Here is a 20,653-nt window from a genome sequence, read left to right as displayed (position 1 = left end):
ATGCGACTGCTAATCAGCCAATTTGTGTTACTGAGCAATTGAACAGGGTGTACCTAATAAAGCGGCTGATGAAAATAAATTTACGTGGAAAGCATCAGATTTGGCTTTTTTCCTCCCTACCGATACAAAGAAAAACAAACGTGAGAATAACGAAACATTTGTAATTGCAACAATTTTCTGGGTGAAGTGGTGCATTATCTGACAGAAATCAAGCAGGGGTGCCGATATTCATGGCCATGACTGTATAGATTTTAAAAAATAAATAAAAATAAATAATAATCTATAGTCATGGCCGTGAATATCGGCACCCCTGCTTGATTTCTGTCAGATAATGGACCACTTCACCCAGAAAATTGTTGCAATTACAAATGTTTCGGCGTTCTCACGTTTATTTTCTTTGTAACAGTAGGACACAGAAGGAAGAAAGAAAGAAGAGAAAGAAGAGAAAGAAGAAAAATCTGATACATTCCACGCAAAACTCCAAAAATGGACGGGACAAAAATCACCTTCTCGAAAACCCTAGTTAGACTTACCGGTAACGGTATTTCTACGAGTCTTTCAGGACAGCACCTGGAGAGAGCGCAGCTCCACCCACTTTCCCAGGAAACACTGCAGTCAGTTTCTTTAAAGACCGGACACTTCCACCATGGCCTCAGTTGTTCATAGAGTACCTCCAGCCATGCTGAAATTAGATAAGCAGAACACAGCAATAACACATCTTACAACCTCAAAACTTAGGGCGGGTCATCGGCGCTGTCCTGAAAGACTCGTAGAAATACCGTTACCGGTAAGTCTAACTAGGGTTTTCTCCCTTCGTCTTTCAGGACAGCACCTGGAGATGATAAAAGAGTACTTACTCTAGGGTGGGACCACCGCCTGCAGGACCTTCCTGCCAAACGACTGTTCCGCTGCTGATAGCAAGTCCAACCTGTAGTGGCGGGTGAAGGTGGAGAAACTTGTCCACGTGGCCGCTTTACAGATCCGACCCGGGGAAGCCCCTGCCCTCTCTGCCCAGGACGTTGCTACTGCCCTTGTTGAATGGGCTACTACCCCCTTAGGGGGCTCTGCTCCTGAAGCTTTATAAGCTTCGCTGATGGCCATTCTGAGCCATCTACCTATGGTGCTTTTGGATGCTCTATACCCCTTCCGTGGACCAGAGAAGAGAACAAAGAGCGAATCTGATCTTCTAAAATCTTTCGTTATCTCTATATAATGTAATAAACACCTTCTCACGTCCAGGGAATGGAAAGACCTCTCCTTAGCACTGGACGGGTTAGGACAAAAGGTAGGGAGAATTATCTCTTGTTCCCTATGAAATGCTGATGCCACCTTTGGCAAGAAACCCGGGTCAGTTTTTAGCACTACCCGGTCTGGAAAAATATAACAAAAGGGTTCTCTTATGGAAAGAGCTTGTAACTCGCTTACTCTCCTAGCTGAAGTTACTGCTACTAACAGGACTATTTTTAACGACCATAGCCTGATTGACGCTTCCTCTGGAGGTTCAAAAGGTCCTTTGATTAGACCCCGCAGAACCACAGACAGGTCCCATCTAGGAAAAAACTTAAAAGGTATTGGCCTAGCTCTGGCCAATGCCTTGAAAAACCTAATAATAAGCGGCTCCCTTGATAACTGCCTCTCAAGAAAAACCGATAATGCAGCTACCTGCACTTTTAGGGTGCTAGCTGCCAACCCCATCTCCATTCCCTCATGGAGAAACTCTAGCACTGGAGCGATTTCCTGTGGCGAAAGTATCCTAATCGCACACCAGCTATTAAATCGTTTCCACGTTTTGAAGTAGATGGCCCTGGTAACCTCCTTACGACTGTTCAGCAGGGTAGAGACCAGTTTATCTGAAAGGCCCTTATTTTTTAACATCTGCTCCTCAGTAACCAACCTGTCAACCTGAGATGCTGGGTATTTGGGTGATGAAGGGGGCCCTGCGTTAGGAGGTCCTTCCGAAGCGGAAGCTCCCAATAAGGTTCCACCGCCATCCCCTGTATTGTTGCGAACCAAGCCCGTTTGGGCCAGAAAGGAGCCACCAGAATCATAGTCGTGTTTTCTTTCTGTAGCTTTCTTAAGACCAAGGGGATCATCTGAAAGGGGGGAAAGGCGTAGCACAACTGGAATTTCCATGGCTGCGCTAATGCATCCAATCCCTCTGCCTGATCCTGCCTGTTCAGTGAGAAGAAGGCCTCTACTTTTGCATTCTTTTGGGATGCGAAAAGATCTATTTGGGGCATTCCCCATCTTTCTGTTAGTTGTTGGAAAGTCTCTACATTCAGACTCCATTCTGCTTCCAGTACTCTTTCTCTGCTCAGAAAGTCTGCCATAAGGTTTAAATCTCCCTTCAGATGTATCGCTGTTATGGAGTTTAGCCTGTCTTCTGCCCAGGCTAGAATCTGGAGTGCCAAGGATAGCAGAGCCCTGCTCCTTGTTCCTCCCTGCCTTGATATATAGGCCACCGCTGTGGCATTGTCCGATAGGACCTGAACATGATGGCCCCGGACTGTTCTTTCGAAGGCCCATAGACCCAAGAGAATAGCCCTCAGCTCTCTCCAATTGGAGGACTTTCTGGCTTCCCAGTCTGTCCAACTCCCCTGAGCCATCTGCTCGTCCAGGTGGGCGCCCCAACCCCAGGAACTTGCGTCTGTTGTTAATCTTTTCTGCAAAGGAAAACTCCAGAGCAGACCCCTGTTCAGGTTTGAGTGATTTCTCCACCACCAAAGCTTCCTCTGAACCCGCGCAGGTATCCTTATTAATTTTTCTAGGGACTCTCCATAGGACCAACTCGTTAAAATTGTCTGCTGGAGCTCCCTTCCATGTAGACGTGCCCACTGCACCGCTGGAATAGTCGCAGTGAGTAGCCCTAAGACCGACATAGCTGCTCTTATGGAGATTGGCATATTTGTCTGCGTCTTCTTCACTGCCTCCTGAAGCTTCTCCTTCTTCCCTTCGGGGAGAAAAATTTTCTCCTGGATGGAATCTATTGTGTAACCCAAGAATAGTATGGTCTGAGATGGAATCAAGTTTGATTTCTCCTCGTTGATTATCCATCCTAGACCTACCAGGTGTCTCATTGTCTTTTCCAGATCTCTCACTAACAGGTCCCTTGTTTTGGCAAAAATTAGTAGATCGTCCAGATAGGGCAGGACTGATACCCCCTCTACTCTGAGTGGGGCCAAGGCCTCCGCCAGGACCTTTGTAAAAATCCTCGGAGAAGATGACAGCCCGAAAGGGAGAGCTCTGAACTGGAGATGAAGGGTAGATTCTCCCAGTTTTATCGCAAACCTTAGGTGTTTCTGAGATGTTGACGCTACTGGTACATGCAAGTATGCATCTCTCAGGTCTATGGAAGCCATAAAACAACCCGGGGTCAGGAGATTCTTCACTGAGAATATTGTGTCCATCCTGAACTTCCTGTACCTGATAGTCTTGTTTAGAATCTTCAGGTTCAGGATGAGCCTGAATTTTCCCGACGGTTTCTTCACAAGAAATATGTGTGAATAGCACCCCTGTTCTAATTCCCCAGGGGGTACGTTCACTATCACCTTTTGTAGCATCAAGTCCTTCAGGATAGCTGTCATTGCTAGTGATTTTTCTGAGTCTCGGGGAGCCTGTGTTATGTAAAAACGCACAGGAGGAGGTTGAGAAAATTCCAGCCTGTAACCCTCCAAGATGGTCTTTAGGATAAACTGGCTGCTTGTTATAGTCTTCCACTGTAAAAAGAAGGTCTGTAACCTTGCTCCCACAGTTGGGTGACCGTCACTGGTTTTTTGGGCTTGTGGTTGGGGTGCGAAAAAGTACTCCTGACTTACCCCTCCCTCTTTGAGACTTCCAAGGCCTTTTGTAGCCTGCCTCTTTGGTATCTGGGGTCTTTCGAAAAGCACGAAAATTTTTGTTGCCTTGCGGAAGTACCTTCTTCTTTATAGGGAAAGCCTTCTTTTTGTCAGCTGTTCTGTCAAGAATAGCTTCCAGCCCAGGGCCAAACACTAGATCACCTTCAAAGGGTAAACCGCATAATTTTGTCTTTGAAGCAGTATCCCCTGTCCATGTCTTGACCCATAACGCCCTGCGAGCTGAGTTTATCAGAGCTGTGGATCTGGCTGACATCCTGATTGACTCCGCTGAGGCATCTGCTATATACCCTACCGCTTTTGATAACACCGGTAGCGTATCAAGCAGATCCTTACGAGGCGTCCCTGCCTCAATGTGGATTTTCAGCTGCTCCAGCCAGTGTTCCAGATTTCTGGCTACCACAGTTGAGGCCATGGCAGGCTTCAAATTTGCTAAAGAAGAATCCCATGCCTTCCTTAATAGGGAGTCTGCCTTTTTGTCCATGGTATCTTTAAGGATACCCATGTCCTCAAAGGCCAGGTCAGTATTCCTAGATACCTGGGAAAAGGCTGCGTCTAGTCTTGGCTTTTTATTCCAAATATGCGAGCTATCCTCATCAAACGGAAACCTTCGCTTGAGGGATTTAGAAAAGAAGGGGGCTCTCTCTGGATCCTTCCACTCCCTCTTAATGGTCTCTGATAAGAATTTATGTACAGGAAAAACCCTATGTTTTTCCTCCCCGAGGCCTTGGAACATCTTATCGTGTAGGGATAGCTGAGCCTTATCCTCTGTGATGTTAAGGGTAGTATGAATTGTTCTTAGTAAATCATCTACCTCCTCAAGGGATAACTTGTACCTAGAAGAAGGAGAAGAAGCTTCATTTACTTCTTCTGCTTCCTCCTCCGAATTTAGTAAAATGTTACTTTCCTCCTCCTCTGAGTCGCTGCCCCCTCTGGATGCTGAAACAGAGGATAGAGAATGTGGCACCACACTGCTATGCGCCTTTGGACGCCTATCTAGGTAGGACCTGAAGGACTCAAAGGTGTCTGCCAGTTCCTTCCTGAAAGAGCTTAGCAATTCGCTTTGTTGAGCTGCAGGACTAGCAGGAGCTGTCTCCTCCTTAACTATGTCCGTAATGCAAGATTTGCATAATACTTTGGGCCAGGAATCCCTCAGTAACCCCTTACAAGAGGGACACTTCCTTTTAACAATAGGGGAGACATGCTTGGTCTTTTCTTTAGCCTTCTGCAATATCCCAAGGGAAAAAAGACAATAGCTGAACCATATTTCACAAACAACAGCTTACATGCTGTATAAGGAACACAGAAAAAAACACCACCAAGGAAGTTAACCCCTTAACACCCATGATCTGTTCCACAGCCGGTGAATCACCCCACAGATCCACCTTAAAACATAATTAATCACTTATCCCTCCTTTAGTACTCAGGACCAAGTGATCTGCAGGCTCCCCACTTTTTTTTTTTTTTTTGGGGAAGGGATAATATATAAACATTATAAATGCCCATAGAGTAAAGACAGAGACCAGTATCCCTGCTTACCTGAGCCTGGCTGATTGTTGTGGCTCCTGCTCCTGCCACCGCCGTCTGATCGTCCTCCATTATTGACAGGACACACAGCGGCGTTTGTGCTCTTTTATTTGATTTTCCCGGGCCGCTCACCGCTGTGAGGGCCGGAAATGAAATCAGCCATGGAGACCGCCCCCCCCTCCTGCGTTCCAGCGGCCGGAACCGGAAGCCGCGTCGCGCCGCTCGAGGCCCCGCCCCCGGTCGGAAATGACGCGCTTGCCATCCGAACCCGGAAGGCGTGCGGCCCGTGGAATAGACGCCGCTCTACTCCACAGCCCTGCCACCGGTCTGTAGGAGCGGGACCCTCGCAGCCTGGCTCTCGCCGAGCATGAAGAGGAGGAGGCACCGGAGAATCCCCCACACGTCAGGGAGGATGCTGGGCTGTCTTGGAAAAGAAGAAAAACGATCCGGTATGCCCTAACTTTCACCACCTGGAGAAAGCGCAGCACACCCCTGGTTCCCTGCAGCGCTTCCACCATGGCGGAGGAAACACTACAACTGAGGCCATGGTGGAAGTGTCCGGTCTTTAAAGAAACTGACTGCAGTGTTTCCTGGGAAAGTGGGTGGAGCTGCGCTCTCTCCAGGTGCTGTCCTGAAAGACGAAGGGAGAAAACACATTTTCCAAGTTTGTGATGCTCTTGTAATTTGTAATTAAACTCACCTGTATCTATTACCAGGTGCTGACAATATAGAAAACACACTGAAACCGATGTAAAAAAAATATATATATTTTTCGACTTAATATCATAAATTTAAAATGAATTATCTGCACCTTTGGAAGCGGTGTTAAAAATCCCGCTTGGTGCATACTTGGTCATCACCTCCCCAATGAAAACGCAGCAAGAACAAAAAAAAATGCAGTGTTGTTTTCCCCCCCCCCATAGGTCACGTGACTCAAAGGCATCAGAAAAAAATAAAAATAAAATAAAAACACACACTGCAAAAACGCTGTAGAATCGCGGGTATTTTCTGGCTGCCATTATCAGCCTCTTTTCTGCTTTTGGTACAACGCTGAAAACCCCATTTTCAGTGGCCAAAATTTTAGTGCATCACTACCAACAACCAGTTAAAATGGTGAAAAATTGACTCAACCTTTCTGTTGTGTGTCTCTGTGTGCCAAGCGGAACATGGAGAAGAGAAAGGAAAAAGCAAAGAAGAATGGTCCGAGGATTGGAGAACAAAAATTGTGGAAAAGCAATCTCAAGGTTACAAGTCCATCTCTAGAGATCTTCATGTTGCCGTGTCCACGGTGCCCCCGACCTTGTCAGAAGTGTACAGCCCCTCCCTGAGCGTGAACCACAGCGAAGGAAAAAAAAAATAAAAAAAAAAGAATGATCAAAAATTGTAACGAGGGATTGCTGGAATGGTGGATAAAGAACCTCGATCAACTTCCAGATAAATTCAAGCTGACCTTCAGGCACAGGGTACGCGGTGTGTCCGCTCGCACTATACGTCACCATTGGGGTAAAAAGGGACGCTGTGGTAGGTGTCCCAGGGAGGACCCCACCACCGCTGAAACATACATATGAAAAAAAAAAAAAAAAAAAAAAAAAAAAAAAAAGAGAAGGAGGATTGCCACAACTTACCTGGGGGAGCCAAAATCCTTTTGGGAGAATGTGCTGTGGATAGAAGAAACAAAAATTACAGCTTTTTGGCAAAGGCCATCATTCTACAGTTTTCAGAAAAAGAAATGAGGCCTTTAACCCCCTTCAATACCGGGTACTTTTACCCCCTTCCTGTCCAAGCCAAAATTTTAGCGCTGGAACACTTTGAAATTGCACAGACATGCAACACTGTACCCCAAATTTTTTTTCTTTGAGACGGATAGAGCTTTCTTTTGGTGGCATTTAATCACCACTGGGGTTCAATACTTGTCAAAAGAATTAAATAAAAGTGCAAAAAAAAAAATAAAAAATAAAAAAGTCCCTGATGAAGAGGCGGCCCCTGGCAAGCATTACTGATGGGCAGATTTTAAAGTGTAGATGTTTCCACTGAGAAATGCTGCTCATTGGCTCCCCTCACGTGCTATCAGTGTAAGGAAAGAATGCCGATAACCAGCATTTCCTATTTACGTGGTAAAGAGCTTACGACGTCATAGGCCCTTTACCAGGATCAGTGATGCGCTGCGCCTGAGGGACACGGCGTACCAACGATCGCAGGGGGGCGCGCATGAGCAGTGCATTCTGAAGGACATCATATGACTTCCAATCAGGATGGGAAAGCCACCGCTTGGCGGTCATTCGGCTATAGGCAGGGCAGGAAGGTGTCGGTCCCTATAGTCACACATGGTGGGGGGGGATAACTGATATTTGGGGGTTGCTCTGCAGGCACTGGATGTCTTGAGCGTGTGCATGGCATGAGATCTGAAGACTACCCAAGAATTCTGGGGTGCAATGCAGGGCGCAGTGTCAGAAAGTTGGGTCTTCGTCAGAGGTCATGGGTCTTCCAGCAGGACAATGACCCAAAGATGGCTTAAGACAAAGCGCTGGGGAGAGAACTGAACTGGCCAGCAATTAGTCCAGATCTAAATCCCATAGAGATCTCAGGAACCCTTTCCAAATCTGAGAGAACTGGAGCAGTTGGCAAAAAGAAGATTGGTCCAAAATTCCAGTAGAGAGAAACCCATTGATGGTGACAGGAAGCCATCGATTTCTGTTATTTTTTTCCCAAAGGGCTGTGCTACCAAAAATATTAAAATGGGAGGGTGCCGATAGGTATTGTCGAGCCCATTTACGTAGTTTTGCATGGAATGGGTCAGATTTGGCTTTTTGTTTCTCCACTTTGTGTCATACCAATACAAAAACACAAGAAACAAAAACAGAATACCGAAACATTTGTAATTGCAACAATTTTCTGCGTGAAGTTGTGCATTATCTGACAAATACAGGGGTGCCAATATTTTTGGCCATGACAAACACATACATACACTAGCTTTTTTTTTTTTGTTTTAAACTTAAAAATTATTATATATATTTTTTTATTATATACTTTTAACAGAGGCTCTAGAGCAGGGGTCTCAAACTGGCGGCCCTCCAGCTGTTGCGGAACTACAAGTCCCATGAGGAATTGCAAGGCTGACAGTTACAAGCATGACGGGACTTGTAGTTCCGCAACAGCTGGAGGGTCGCCAGTTTGAGACCCCTGCTCTAGAGAATAAAATGGTGGGTGTTGCATATTTTTATCTTAGCGATATTTGTGCAGCAGTTTCTCAAATGCAATTTTTGGAAAAATTACACTTTAATACAAAATTTTAAAAAGCACAAAACCACGCTACCTATTTGTTTGGTAAAATTAAATAAAAAGATAAAAGTTAAGCTGAGTAAATAGATACCAAACTTGTCATGCTCAAAAAAAAAAAAAAAAAAAAAAATCGCATCCACCCGTACGTCGTCAAATTACAGTACCTAAAAATATCTCCATATACAAAAGCTTTTAAAAGCATTTTTACAGGTTACCAGTTTAGTGTTACACAGGCTGCCTGGCGCTAAAATTCCTGATCCTGCGTTCATGGTGATACCTCATATGTGGTGTGCAATCGCACGTGACCACAAGGAGGACCAGGAGACCTTTAAAAATTCATTTTACAATGTATTTTTTTTTATTGGATCAACTTTATTGCTACTACAAGGGATGAACACCCCCCCCCCCCTTGTATTAGCATGTGCCGCGACAGGTCCTCTTTATGGAGAGATCTGGGGGTCTAGTAGACCCCAAATCTCTCCTCTGGCCTCCTAAACAGCCGATCAGACACAGATCAGTGATTGGCTGCTTTCCTGGCTGCCAATGGCTAGGTAAACAAAGAACCAAAAAACAGGAAGTGACTAAATACTCGCCGCTGCCTGCTTGATGTCACACATTGGGGGGAACATCATCAGTTCCTCTCACTGTGTGCCCAGAGCCCGATGCCGCTGGTCGTATCCTTACTGGGCTGTCCAATGACACAGGAGAGCCTGGTAAAAAGACGGCGGCGAGAGGGTGGGGATTCCCTTCCACCACCTGTAAAAATAATCAGCGGTTCCTAAACATCCAGACATATGGCTTAGGCCTCATCCCCCATGATTAAGCTCCATGGGGTGGATCGAAACACGTTGGGGTGTGACCTGGCTGAGGCTGCCATTCATCTCACTTCATGCACATGGGTCCTGCTTCATAAAATGCAGTTTAAGGATCTTCTCCTCTGACATTGCTTACGCCTCATTAGCTACCCTTCTCCTGATGAAGTGAGCCAAGAATGATGAAACACGTCAATTTTTTTTTTTTTTTTTTTTTTTGCAGGATGCAGCTATTCATTGAACTTTACAAATACTATTGCTGTAAATATGGTTGATAAATAAGCAACTGATGAAAGTAACAGTTTTTATTGAAGTCACTTTTGTATTTGTATGCATCACTCTAAATGTGATTTGAAAAATGGTTTGCCTGGTGAAGAAAAGTCCCATGGGCATTATGTATTTAAACTGGAACTTCTCTCCCAATCAACATTGATTTTTAATACTTATGCTGCATTAGTAAATTGAAAATTATTAGATTTTGTTTTAATCTTTACATTTCATTTCTTTAGTTACGTCCTGCTTTTGTGCCTAGGCAGATGACCTCATACATCCCAGGAGTCTTCAGGAGGGGAGGAGCTCAGCTAAGCACACCCCTCTCACCCGCATGCCTGAGCTAAGGAAAGATGGATTCCAGGAAGTAAATGCTACATGAACCATCTTCCCTTACTCAAGATGGCTGCAGCCAGAAACGGCTAGGGGGATTTTCAAAGCGATTTCTCAGTAAAATAAAGCACGGAGACATGGATGGGGGAGTTTGCTTTGAATACTTAAAAACTAATTTGTGTTTTTAGGTTTGAGGTGCTCAGATGAAGTGTAGTTCCGCTTTAAAAGCTGTACTACACACCTGGCAGCCCCAATCATGATAGACCCAACTCAACCCACCACCCCCCTAGTGCAGAGCCGGGGAGGGTGGGAACTCACAATGGGCACAGCAGGTTATACAGACCCAGGAAGCACAGGGATGGTGGGAACCCCTCATAATGGGCACAGCGGGTGTACAGACCCGGGAACTCAGCACAGGGATGGTGAGAACCCCTCATAATGGGCACAGCGGGTGTACAGACCCGGGAACTCAGCACAGGGATGGGGGGAACCCCTCATAATGGGCACAGCGGGTGTACAGACCCGGGAACTCAGCACAGGGATGGTGAGAACCCCTCATAATGTGCACAGCGGGTGTACAGACCCGGGAACTCAGCACAGGGATGGTGGGAACCCCTCATAATGGGCACAGCGGGTGTACAGACCCGGGAACTCAGCACAGGGATGGTGGGAACCCCTCATAATGGGCACAGCGGGTGTACAGACCCGGGAACTCAGCACAGGGATGGTGGGAACCCCTCATAATGGGCACAGCGGGTGTACAGACCCGGCAACTCAGCACAGGGATGGTGGGAACCCCTCATAATGGGCACAGCGGGTGTACAGACCCGGGAACTCAGCACAGGGATGGTGGGAACTCCTCATAATGGGCACAGCGGGTGTACAGACCCGGGAACTCAGCACAGGGATGGTGGGAACGCCTCATAATGGGCACAGCGGGTGTACAGACCCGGGAACCCCTCATAATGGGCACAGCGGGTGTACAGACCCGGGAACTCAGCACAGGGATGGTGAGAACCCCTCATAATGGGCACAGCGGGTGTACAGACCCGGGAACTCAGCACAGGGATGGTGGGAACTCCTTGATGGTTACAGACAGTGTGCAGACCCGGGAATGCTGCGAAGGGATGGTAAAAGCCCCTAACGGGCACATAAGGTGTGCAGTCCCAGCAACTCACCTACAGACCCAAGTACTCCATGAAGAGATGATTCTAGACCCTCATAATGGGCACAGCAGGTGTACAGACCAGAGAACTTGGTGCAGGGATGATGGTAGATCTGTCATAATGGGCACAGCATGTGGGAACTCCATGTAGGGAGGGCGAGAACTCTTCTAAAAAGTCCTTGTTGCCTTTTACATACCAGCAACACAAAAAGGTCTCCCCTCACATGAGCTAAATCTATTCTCCCCACATATAGATGTACAGCAAGTAAGACCCCTTCACATTACTCACCAGCCTTATCGGGCTCCTCGGGCGCCGTGCCCGCTATGCAGCTACTCTCCAGGCCGTAGGCCGGGTCCACCTTACCCAGGGCCTTGGCAGCTTCTTGTACCTTCTTAATGTGCGCCTCCACCAGTTCCAGGGGCACCTCCTCCCGGACGCGGGAAAACTCCTCTGAAATAAAAAAAGGACACCATGAGGAAGAGTATGACAAGAGACCGCTAAACCTCCTCCTTTAGATCTTTGAGTATCTGTTTTTTTCCCCCCCATCTATGCTCAGTTCTTCCCTTCATCTGACCTGGTGTATGGGCTTTTCACACTTATTATACATTCGATATATACTACTGATCTCAGTCCACAGAAGTGTTGGCTCACTATCACCTACATTTGCACATTGACTTTGGGGAATCCACAGCGCTCCCTGCTGGTCCATTGGTCTCTACCTCCGTTCCCATGCCGGACCTAACAGCTCTGATCCTCTGTTCACATCTATGCAGTTGACGTATTTTTAGGGATGTCCATCCTGTCCCTTACACCCATTACTTATTGCTATTATTCAGCTACAATATTATACCATATGGTTAAGTTTCTTTATAGATCACCATTGCATGCGCCCCTGAAGAGTTGGTATACCCCAACGAAACGCGTTGGGCTTACATAGATGCACGATGTCCATACAGATGATCTTATGTCTCTTATATTGTTTTACTGTAGACTTTCCAACACCATCCAGCCCTTCCAGTGGCCCATGTTGCGCAGGACTCGTCTTTACCCCATGATATGCCAAGCATCATGGCGTCAATATTTATATGTGGTTTTTAGCATGCTCTACGTTTATGCAATTCTGTGTATGCCTTTTTTTTATGTCATTCAGTATGCTGTACATGATTTCACAAGGTATAATAAAATGTTCTTTGTCAAGACTGCTCTTTGGTATACAGCTCTCATTCAAAGTCCCCCCCAAAAAATCCCCCCTTTTTGTCGGAACCCATATAAGCAATACTGTGTTTTATCTCTCACATTCTTACTCTATATAGTGATTGGCCTCATTCAAAGTCCCGCCGACTAAACTTTCTCCTCTTTTTGCTCAATCCAAGATAGGGGAACCCAGAACGCCTTTGTAACTCCAAACTGATGACCTATAATAGGGGGCTTTTAAAGTGTCGCCTATAGAAAATATAGGGAACTGAAGTTTGTCAACATTTCACGGGCACGTGCGAAAATTTAAAAGGATATCTAAAAATGTTTTTTCAAAAAACAAAACAAAAACAAAAAAAAAAAAAAAAAAAAACCACCAACATGTCATTCTTGCCCCCTCTGTGCAGTTGGTTTTGCACAGAGTGGCCCCCGATCCTGTAATAGGATCCCTCAATGGCGCTCCTGGCTCCTCTCGAGTGCCCCGTTAGAAAAGCGCTCTCCTTCGGGGTACCCGTGCAGGTGCGCTCTCGTGTCCTGCTGCTGCGCCCATTGACACAGACAGCAGGACTCGGCTCCGCCCTCCTGGGGTCATTGGATTTGATTGACAGCAGCAGGAGCCAATGGCTGCACTGCTATCAATCTATACAATGAGGACCCGAGGAAGCAGCTGGAGCGGGTGTGCTCGTCCCCTGGAACAATCGGGCTCAGGTAAATAAAAAGGGGGGCTGGTGCACTACAAAGGTTTTTCACCTTAATGCATAGAATGAGGGATGCATAGAATGCATTGAGGTGAAAAACCGTGAAGGTTCACAACCTCTTTAAGACATGTAGGGTATCCATTTATTCAGTGCAACCTCATCTTTTAGATTTTACCAAAAAATGTGGAAATTGCCTTTGCTTGCCATAAAATTCACTATAGTGTATTTTTTTTATCTTTGCGGTAGTATCAAGTGAGATAAAATTAGAACTACAGCCATTTTATTCTCTAGGGTGTCTGCTTTTCAGAAAATAGATCATGTTTAGGGGTTTGTCATCTTCAGGCTTAAAATTATTTATTTTTAAACATGTGCAAAAAACGTCTTGCAGCGAAAAGGTTAAAAAGTGTAAACCTCCCTTGTGACAGCAATAGGCATGTGACAGGTTCTCCTAATGGAGAGATCTGGGGTCTAAAAGACCCCCTGGATCCCTCCCTTCTAACCTTAGCACACCAAGATCCGTATAACCACCAGCAACGTACTGGTACACAAGTGGTTAAAATGGGATCAGCTACCTCCTGTTTTTGCCCCTCTTTTGCACCCTCAAGTCTCCTACATCAGGCGGACCGGGCAAGACCAGGACCCCCCCCCCGGGCAGGACCAGCTCATCATACAATGGAATGACATCACTCACCCAGTGCAGCTTTTGCAGCAGCTGCGGCCACCCGAGGATCCACCACCGAGGCCAGGAAGGCAACTGTGCTCATGACGGGGTTGCCGGACTGGCTGAATGGGACTGGCTGATAGGCCAGAGGTCCCAGGGAAGCATTGGAGTTCTCCAGGTACGGGTCCTCGATCGGCAGGCGAAGGAAGTGCAGAATGCATTCATCTTGAGTTCGGCTGCCCACGTGTTCGGACACCTTATTCCAGTCATCTTTATACATCTCCAGAGCCTGGGAGGGGGAGACCGGAGAATTCAAACATATAGCCCAGAACCACAAAACCGGGGAGTCCGGTGCCTGGCCAGCGTCTCACCTCCAAAAGCAGCAGAGTCTCCTGCTCTGTCCATTCCCGCCCAGCGCTGGCCGACTTCTGGAAGGTGGAAGAAGAGCGTTAGAGAGCCAATCAGCAAATCCCATTCATTACATAAAAGGTGCCGAATGTGTCATCTGTCCTCCTCTACACCCTATTGTGTCCTATAAAAGGTACAGCGGGGGAGGGGGGGGGCTTGGGGGTGAAGGACTGACACACATGGGGACAGTAGTGTCAAACATGGCCAGATACAATAGTACCGCCTCTCTCAGTGCTTTTAATATGGAGGAACCCTTAAAATAACTTAGTCTTTCAGAACCGCCCTGCTAATATTAGGTCTATACTTCATGGCAAGCTAACGGGACCAGTATACTGTAGATATAGGAACATAAAAATGTTTTTTACAGAGAACCACCCTCTAGGAAATTACTTTCTTTAAATAAAATGTATAATAGCGACACAGAAAAAACGCAGACAGTAAAAAAATGTAGCATTCCCTCACATTGGTATTCAGTGGCAACAATGCCCCCTTACACTGGCAGGTTCAGTGGCAACAATGCCCCTTTACACTGGCAGGTTCAGTGGCAACAATGCCCCTTTACACTGGCAGGTTCAGTGGCAACAATGCCCCTTTACACTGGCAGGTTCAGTGGCAACAATGCCTCTTTACACTGGCAGGTTCAGTGGCAACAATGCCTCTTTACACTGGCAGGTTCAGTGGCAACAATGCCTCTTTACACTGGCAGGTTCAGTGGCAACAATGCCCCTTTACATTGGCACAGCCCTTACAGACAGTTAGAAGAGTAAGCATTGACACCAGTTCTTTTTGGAGTAGAAATGGCTCCAGGAAACTCAAACTTTGAAGGAACCTTGGTTGGGAAAAGCTGTCATAACTCTTAATCGACTAATCAAAAGCCTATTTTGAAAAGTTTGGAATGTCCCCCATTTTGGTTCCAGCGTCTTTAGCCATTGCTGGGCTCACCTTGGCCAAAGTCTTCTTGGAGTAGATATCGGTCCTCAGCCCAAAGCTCTGCAGATCTGTTGGTTTGTCTTTACTTTTCTCTGGGAAAGTCAACATCTGCTGAGAGGAGGGAATCTAAAGAAAAAAAAAAAAAAAAAAAAAAAAGAAACAATGTGAGTGGAACTTTCTATGTAGATTTCAGAGCCCAGGAAGTGCGGTCAGCCGGGGACGTTACCTGAGGAGTCCTCATGTGCAACGGCACCAGTCCAGACGGCGTGTCCGCCAGCACATTGAAGTGAGGCGTCGGAGGGGGGCCCATGGCCATCGGCCGGGAATCTGCATCCACCTGATAGTTCACCAGACCCCACTGCTCCAGGAATGCATGAACTCTGCAATGGGGGGAGAAGACGCATGTCACCAACAGACCATCTGCTGCCTTCAGTGTGCAACCCACAGCTATGACATCACACAGCTATGACATCACACATATATGACATCACACATATATGACATCACACATATATGACATCACACATATATGACATCACACATATATGACATCACACATATATGACATCACACATATATGACATCACACATATATCACATCACACATATATCACACATATATCACACCACACATATATCACACATATATGACATCACACATATATCACACATATATGACATCACACATATATCACACATATATGACATCACACATATATGACATCACACATATATGACATCACACATATATGACATCACACATATATGACATCACACATATATCACACATCTATGACATCACACATATGCCTCCTAACAAACAGGAATAAACTCCCAACTTTTTTATGAATTCCTATCTTAGTCATTTCAAGACATGACAAAGATCTATATTACACATCCTCCAATCCTTACCCCTCTGGCTGGATTATAAAGCTACAGCATGGAGGGTGCAAACACTTTCCAGAACATGCAGCTCTGCAGACTTAGGGCCCCTCCTTCTTCTGGTCCTGGACTTCCGCACTGATGCCCACCCATCACTCTGAGAAAGTTGTCCTCACTCCCCGCCCCATCCGCACTCATGGGAAGATATCCCCTCTACTGGGAGATCACCCAACATTCACTTTCAATGATAAAATGGTAAAACAGGGCAAATAAAGAGAGTGAATCTCCCCCAACAGGGGGCACAGACAGCAATTTAAACTAGACATGTGCACTGACAAAAAATTGGTTTATTTTCATTTGTTTTTTTGCTTTTTTTGGAAATTCGAAAATCTGAAAAAAAGATCAGTAAAATTCAAACTAACTATTAAATTATAGGCATTGGAATTTCAAATTTATCTGCAGTTACGAATTATCTGAAATAATGAATGCCGCATCCAAACAAATGAATCAAAAAATTAATAAGGTTTTATTATTATTATTAGAAAGTTACATTCCATTCTTTTAGATGCGGAATTCGTTATTTCAGATAATTCGTAACTTCGGATAAATTCGGATTCGTTACGTTCACTAACGGACAAATTTAAAAGGAAATTCCAATACCTATAATAGTTATTTCTGATTTTTGGGTTTTCGAATTTTCATTCTTTTGAATGTTCTTTCCTATTTTTGAATTTTCAAATTTCCAATTTCCGAAAATTTGGAAATTGAAAAATTCGGAAATTTTGGAACGAATTTGTCAAAAATTAGTTAAAAAAACAAATTCGGAACTAAACAAAATGCACGTCTAATTAAAACCCAACAGAGATACCAATCCCTCTCTACTTGAAGATTAAAAAAAATAAATAAATAAAAAAGTTTGCAGGAGGAGAGTAAAACACGAACCTCATGATGGCGCACACATCCCCCGTCAGGTTCCTGCGGCAGGCGGTGCTGGTCAGATACTCTTGAGGGTTCAGCCGGTAGGTATCGATGATGAAGTTTCGGTAGGCCAGGTATCTGAAAACATGACAGCCAGATAAGCAAATTAAAGACACACAAAGCTGAACAAGACGTCTTCACCATCTGTGGACTGTCCCGTGTAGATTCACTGCGGCAGGGCGGCCCGCTCAGCGCTGGATCATGTATATGTACGTGATCCAGCATTCCCGGGTAGGGGGGCGCACAGAGGGGTGCGCTGCCCCATCATTCGGTACAGCACAAGTCAGTCAGCAGGTCTCAGCCATTTATGCCGGGACCTGCTGATCGGCTGAGCGAATGACAGCACAGAGCTCTGTAAACAGAACAGCGATGTGGCTGATTTTTTTGTTCTCAATGCAAAGCAAGGAGATAAACCGTCACATCTCTTCATAAAAAGCATCATATATTACACATTGTTAGGCACACAGTTAACCCCTTGATCAGCCCTATATGTGAACCCCTTCCCAGCCATAAGTACAGTGACAGTATATAGTATTAGGAATTGGCTCAGACACTGACATCACCAGTGAAACCAATGCTGTGTGTCTACGCAGGGACACACAGGAAACAATTGGTTTACTGTGTGTGTCCCATTCACACTGGAACGCAGCATAGACATGATGCATTTTATCGCAGTGCACTGGCCCAAATCGCACTGCAATGTCAGGCAGCACATCGCCCAACATTGCAGTGTATGAACTGTACATTGTACACTTCACATAAAAGTTTTTTTTTTTTTTTGGATAAAAAAAGTGTGTTGAATCATGCACCACACTACCCCCTAGCCAGCAACGCAGTGGAAGGCAACTTTTTTTAAAACTGTTAAATCTATGGGTTTATTTTGCTTTATGATTTACTGCTGTTCAGGGGTTCTGGGCTACAACAAAATGGCCACCTCCAGCAAGAAGAAACAGGAGCAATGCTGGAGGCAATTTACAGACCACACTCATTTTGGTAGAATTATTATTGTGGAATGTATGTTCCTTGCTAAAGAACATAACTTAATAAAAAATAGGTAAAAGTTCCACTTTAAATTTTTAAAATACTGGGTGAAGTTCCTATTTAAAAAGGTCACAAACTGCACATAAGCATATTCAAGGAAACCTGTCTTGAGGCCCGACACCCCCTTTGAGTTACTTGAACTTTAAACAAGCATGCGTCAAGTGAAGCCAAATAATCTGAACACTTGCTGCTCTCTAACCTGGCATACAAGTACTCACAGGTGTTCATATGACACACTGGGAAGCAACATATGAACGGTTACCAAATCCAGAACCCATTTTTTGGGAACAGGTCATGTGACAAATTAGAAAGCAAGCTGCTGACTGCCACTGAATCCAGGACCCGTTCATAGAACTGGGTCATGTGACACACTAGAAGAGCTGCTGACTGCCGCTGCATAGAATCGGGTCATGTGACACACTAGGAGTCGAGCTGCTGAATCCAAGACCTGTTCATAAAACCAGGTCATGTGACACTAGGAGACGAGTTGCTGACTGCCGCTGAAACCAGGACCTGTTCATAGAACCGGGTCACGTGACACTGGGAGGAGAGCTGCTGACTGCCACTGAATCCAGGACCTGTTCATAGAACCGGGTCACGTGACACACTAGGAGGAGGAGGAGAGCTGCTGACTGCCGCTGAATCCAGGACCTGTTCATAGTACCGGGTCATCTGACACTGGGAGGCGAGCTGCTGACTGTCACTGAATCCAGGACCTGTTCATAGACCCGGGATCATGTGACATTAGGAAGCAAGCTGTGGACTGTTATTGAATCCAGACCCGGTTCTTAAAGCGGGGGTCCACCTATTTTTTTTTTGAGTTCATTCACAAACTTTTCTTCTCAGCATTACATACTCACATATTGTGTGTAATATGTCCGCCTGTGTCAGATTTTGTCCGAAAGAATAACTTATATTATTCACTGCAGGCGGTTTCCATCTTCATTGAGGGCATTTGAAGCCCACAAGCATTTATTTCCTGGATGTGGTGAATGCTGTGCTCCCAGCATTCACTGCTCATTCCCGCACATGCTCAGTGGCATCCTGGGAAGCCTGAGACTAGCTCCCAGGAGACTGTGCGGAGTCTGGGAGAGGCTAGAAACACACCTACTCCTACGGGAGGAGAACCAGGAAGTGCAAAGAAGAATAGAAAAATAAAAAGGTAATTACTGCGATTTAAATTTTTTTAAACGGCATGTCAGCATCTAGGCAAGGAAGAGAATACATACAGATGTTGTTCAAAATTTGTGTGGAACCTCGCTTTAAAGACACAGGTCACATGACAGCAAGCGAGCTGCTGACTGCCATTGAACCCAGGACCTTGTTCATAGACCTGGGTCATGTGACACACTGGGAGGTGGAGCTATGGGCCTGTCACCAAATCCAGGACATGGGCCATGTGACCCATTAAACACTTACACCTCTGGGGTCTTGGATTTGTTCTTGCCATTGAAGAATTCAGGAAGAGCTCGGCGTTCGATGACATGAATACTGGAGGGAAATAAAACACACAGACATGAATCTCCAGTTTCCAAAACTCACAAAATTAACTGTTTTTCGGGTGTCCAGAAAGGAAAAAAAGGCGATACCTGTTATAATCAAACCAAGCCGCATAGCTGGGAATGATGATGTGGTTGGTCTGTTCCGTCACATTATCTTCTCCGTTATCGATCATCCTGCTCTGATCTCCTCGACTTGGGTCTTCATCCTCCTATGAAAAGGCAGAAAACAAAAGGAGAGGACCCGTCAACTGAGCAATCCCGCCATAATCAAGTAGAGCAGAACGCAAGATTGTTCCAATCACAGGGAGAGGAGGCTGCAGAACCGCCGAGGACACTTACCTTCCCACTAGCAGCTACCGCTTCCTCCTCCTGCTCATCTGTAAAACACAAAATACCAAAATTACTGAGCTGGAACCAGAAAGAACTACAGGAAGGAAATAAAAAAAAAAAAAAATTGTGTGGACAGATCTACGCAATACAAAGTAAACACCGCCGCTTCTTTGAATCGTCTTCTGCACTTAAATTACGGCCACTACATATTCTCGTAGGTTACATAAAATTGGTGCATACTTCAATATATATCTCCACTACCACGTAGTGAAAAGTTAACTAGTCAAACAAACCAAAAAATAAATAAATTGAATGACAATTACTCAGACATGCAACACTGTACCCAAATGGGAAAAAATAAATAAAAAATTATGTTTGGCCTCGGTACTAAGTGATCGCTGTGACCAATCGCAGAGCTCACATAGTTTACCACCATTGCGGCGATTGGTCACAGCGATCACTTGATACCAGGGCAGCTCACAGTGCCCTGGTACAACAAATCGGCGATCGGCTCTATGCGGTGGACACAGCGGGTCACCAATCCCACCGCTGCGTGCTCTAGAGAGAAGGCACGGGTAAGTCCATTGGCGTTGGCGTCGCCCCATTTGGTCGTTCATGTACTAGGACTGGAAGGAAAGCGGTTGGAAAATAAGGGGTCACAAAGCACTATAAATCGGGGTACCCCCTACCACACACTGGGGCCACGCATTCCATTATAAAATAATCTGAGCATATCCAGAGGACAGCCCTACACTCAAAACTGAGTCAATGGCCAATACAGTTCAATG

The 20,653-nt window shown here is 45.6% G+C and overlaps 1 protein-coding gene across 1 annotated transcript in view; it reads right to left on the bottom strand.

The window, feature by feature from the left end:
* SMARCC1 (SWI/SNF related BAF chromatin remodeling complex subunit C1) overlaps positions 1-20,653 on the bottom strand; it is a gene marked incomplete in the record, with an annotated part of 52,020 nt that overhangs the window by 18,057 nt on the left and 13,310 nt on the right. The window contains 10 exon segments of the mRNA XM_073632500.1: positions 7,007-7,039; positions 11,530-11,691; positions 13,825-14,083; positions 14,166-14,222; positions 15,145-15,258; positions 15,359-15,512; positions 16,957-17,070; positions 19,453-19,524; positions 19,623-19,744; positions 19,875-19,912. Coding sequence (XP_073488601.1) covers positions 7,007-7,039; positions 11,530-11,691; positions 13,825-14,083; positions 14,166-14,222; positions 15,145-15,258; positions 15,359-15,512; positions 16,957-17,070; positions 19,453-19,524; positions 19,623-19,744; positions 19,875-19,912 — 1,125 coding nt within the window.

This window comes from Aquarana catesbeiana, linkage group LG05, assembly GCF_042186555.1.
Source record: "Aquarana catesbeiana isolate 2022-GZ linkage group LG05, ASM4218655v1, whole genome shotgun sequence".
Lineage (NCBI taxonomy): Eukaryota > Metazoa > Chordata > Amphibia > Anura > Ranidae > Aquarana > Aquarana catesbeiana.
This window is presented reverse-complemented; position numbering and strand designations above follow the sequence as displayed.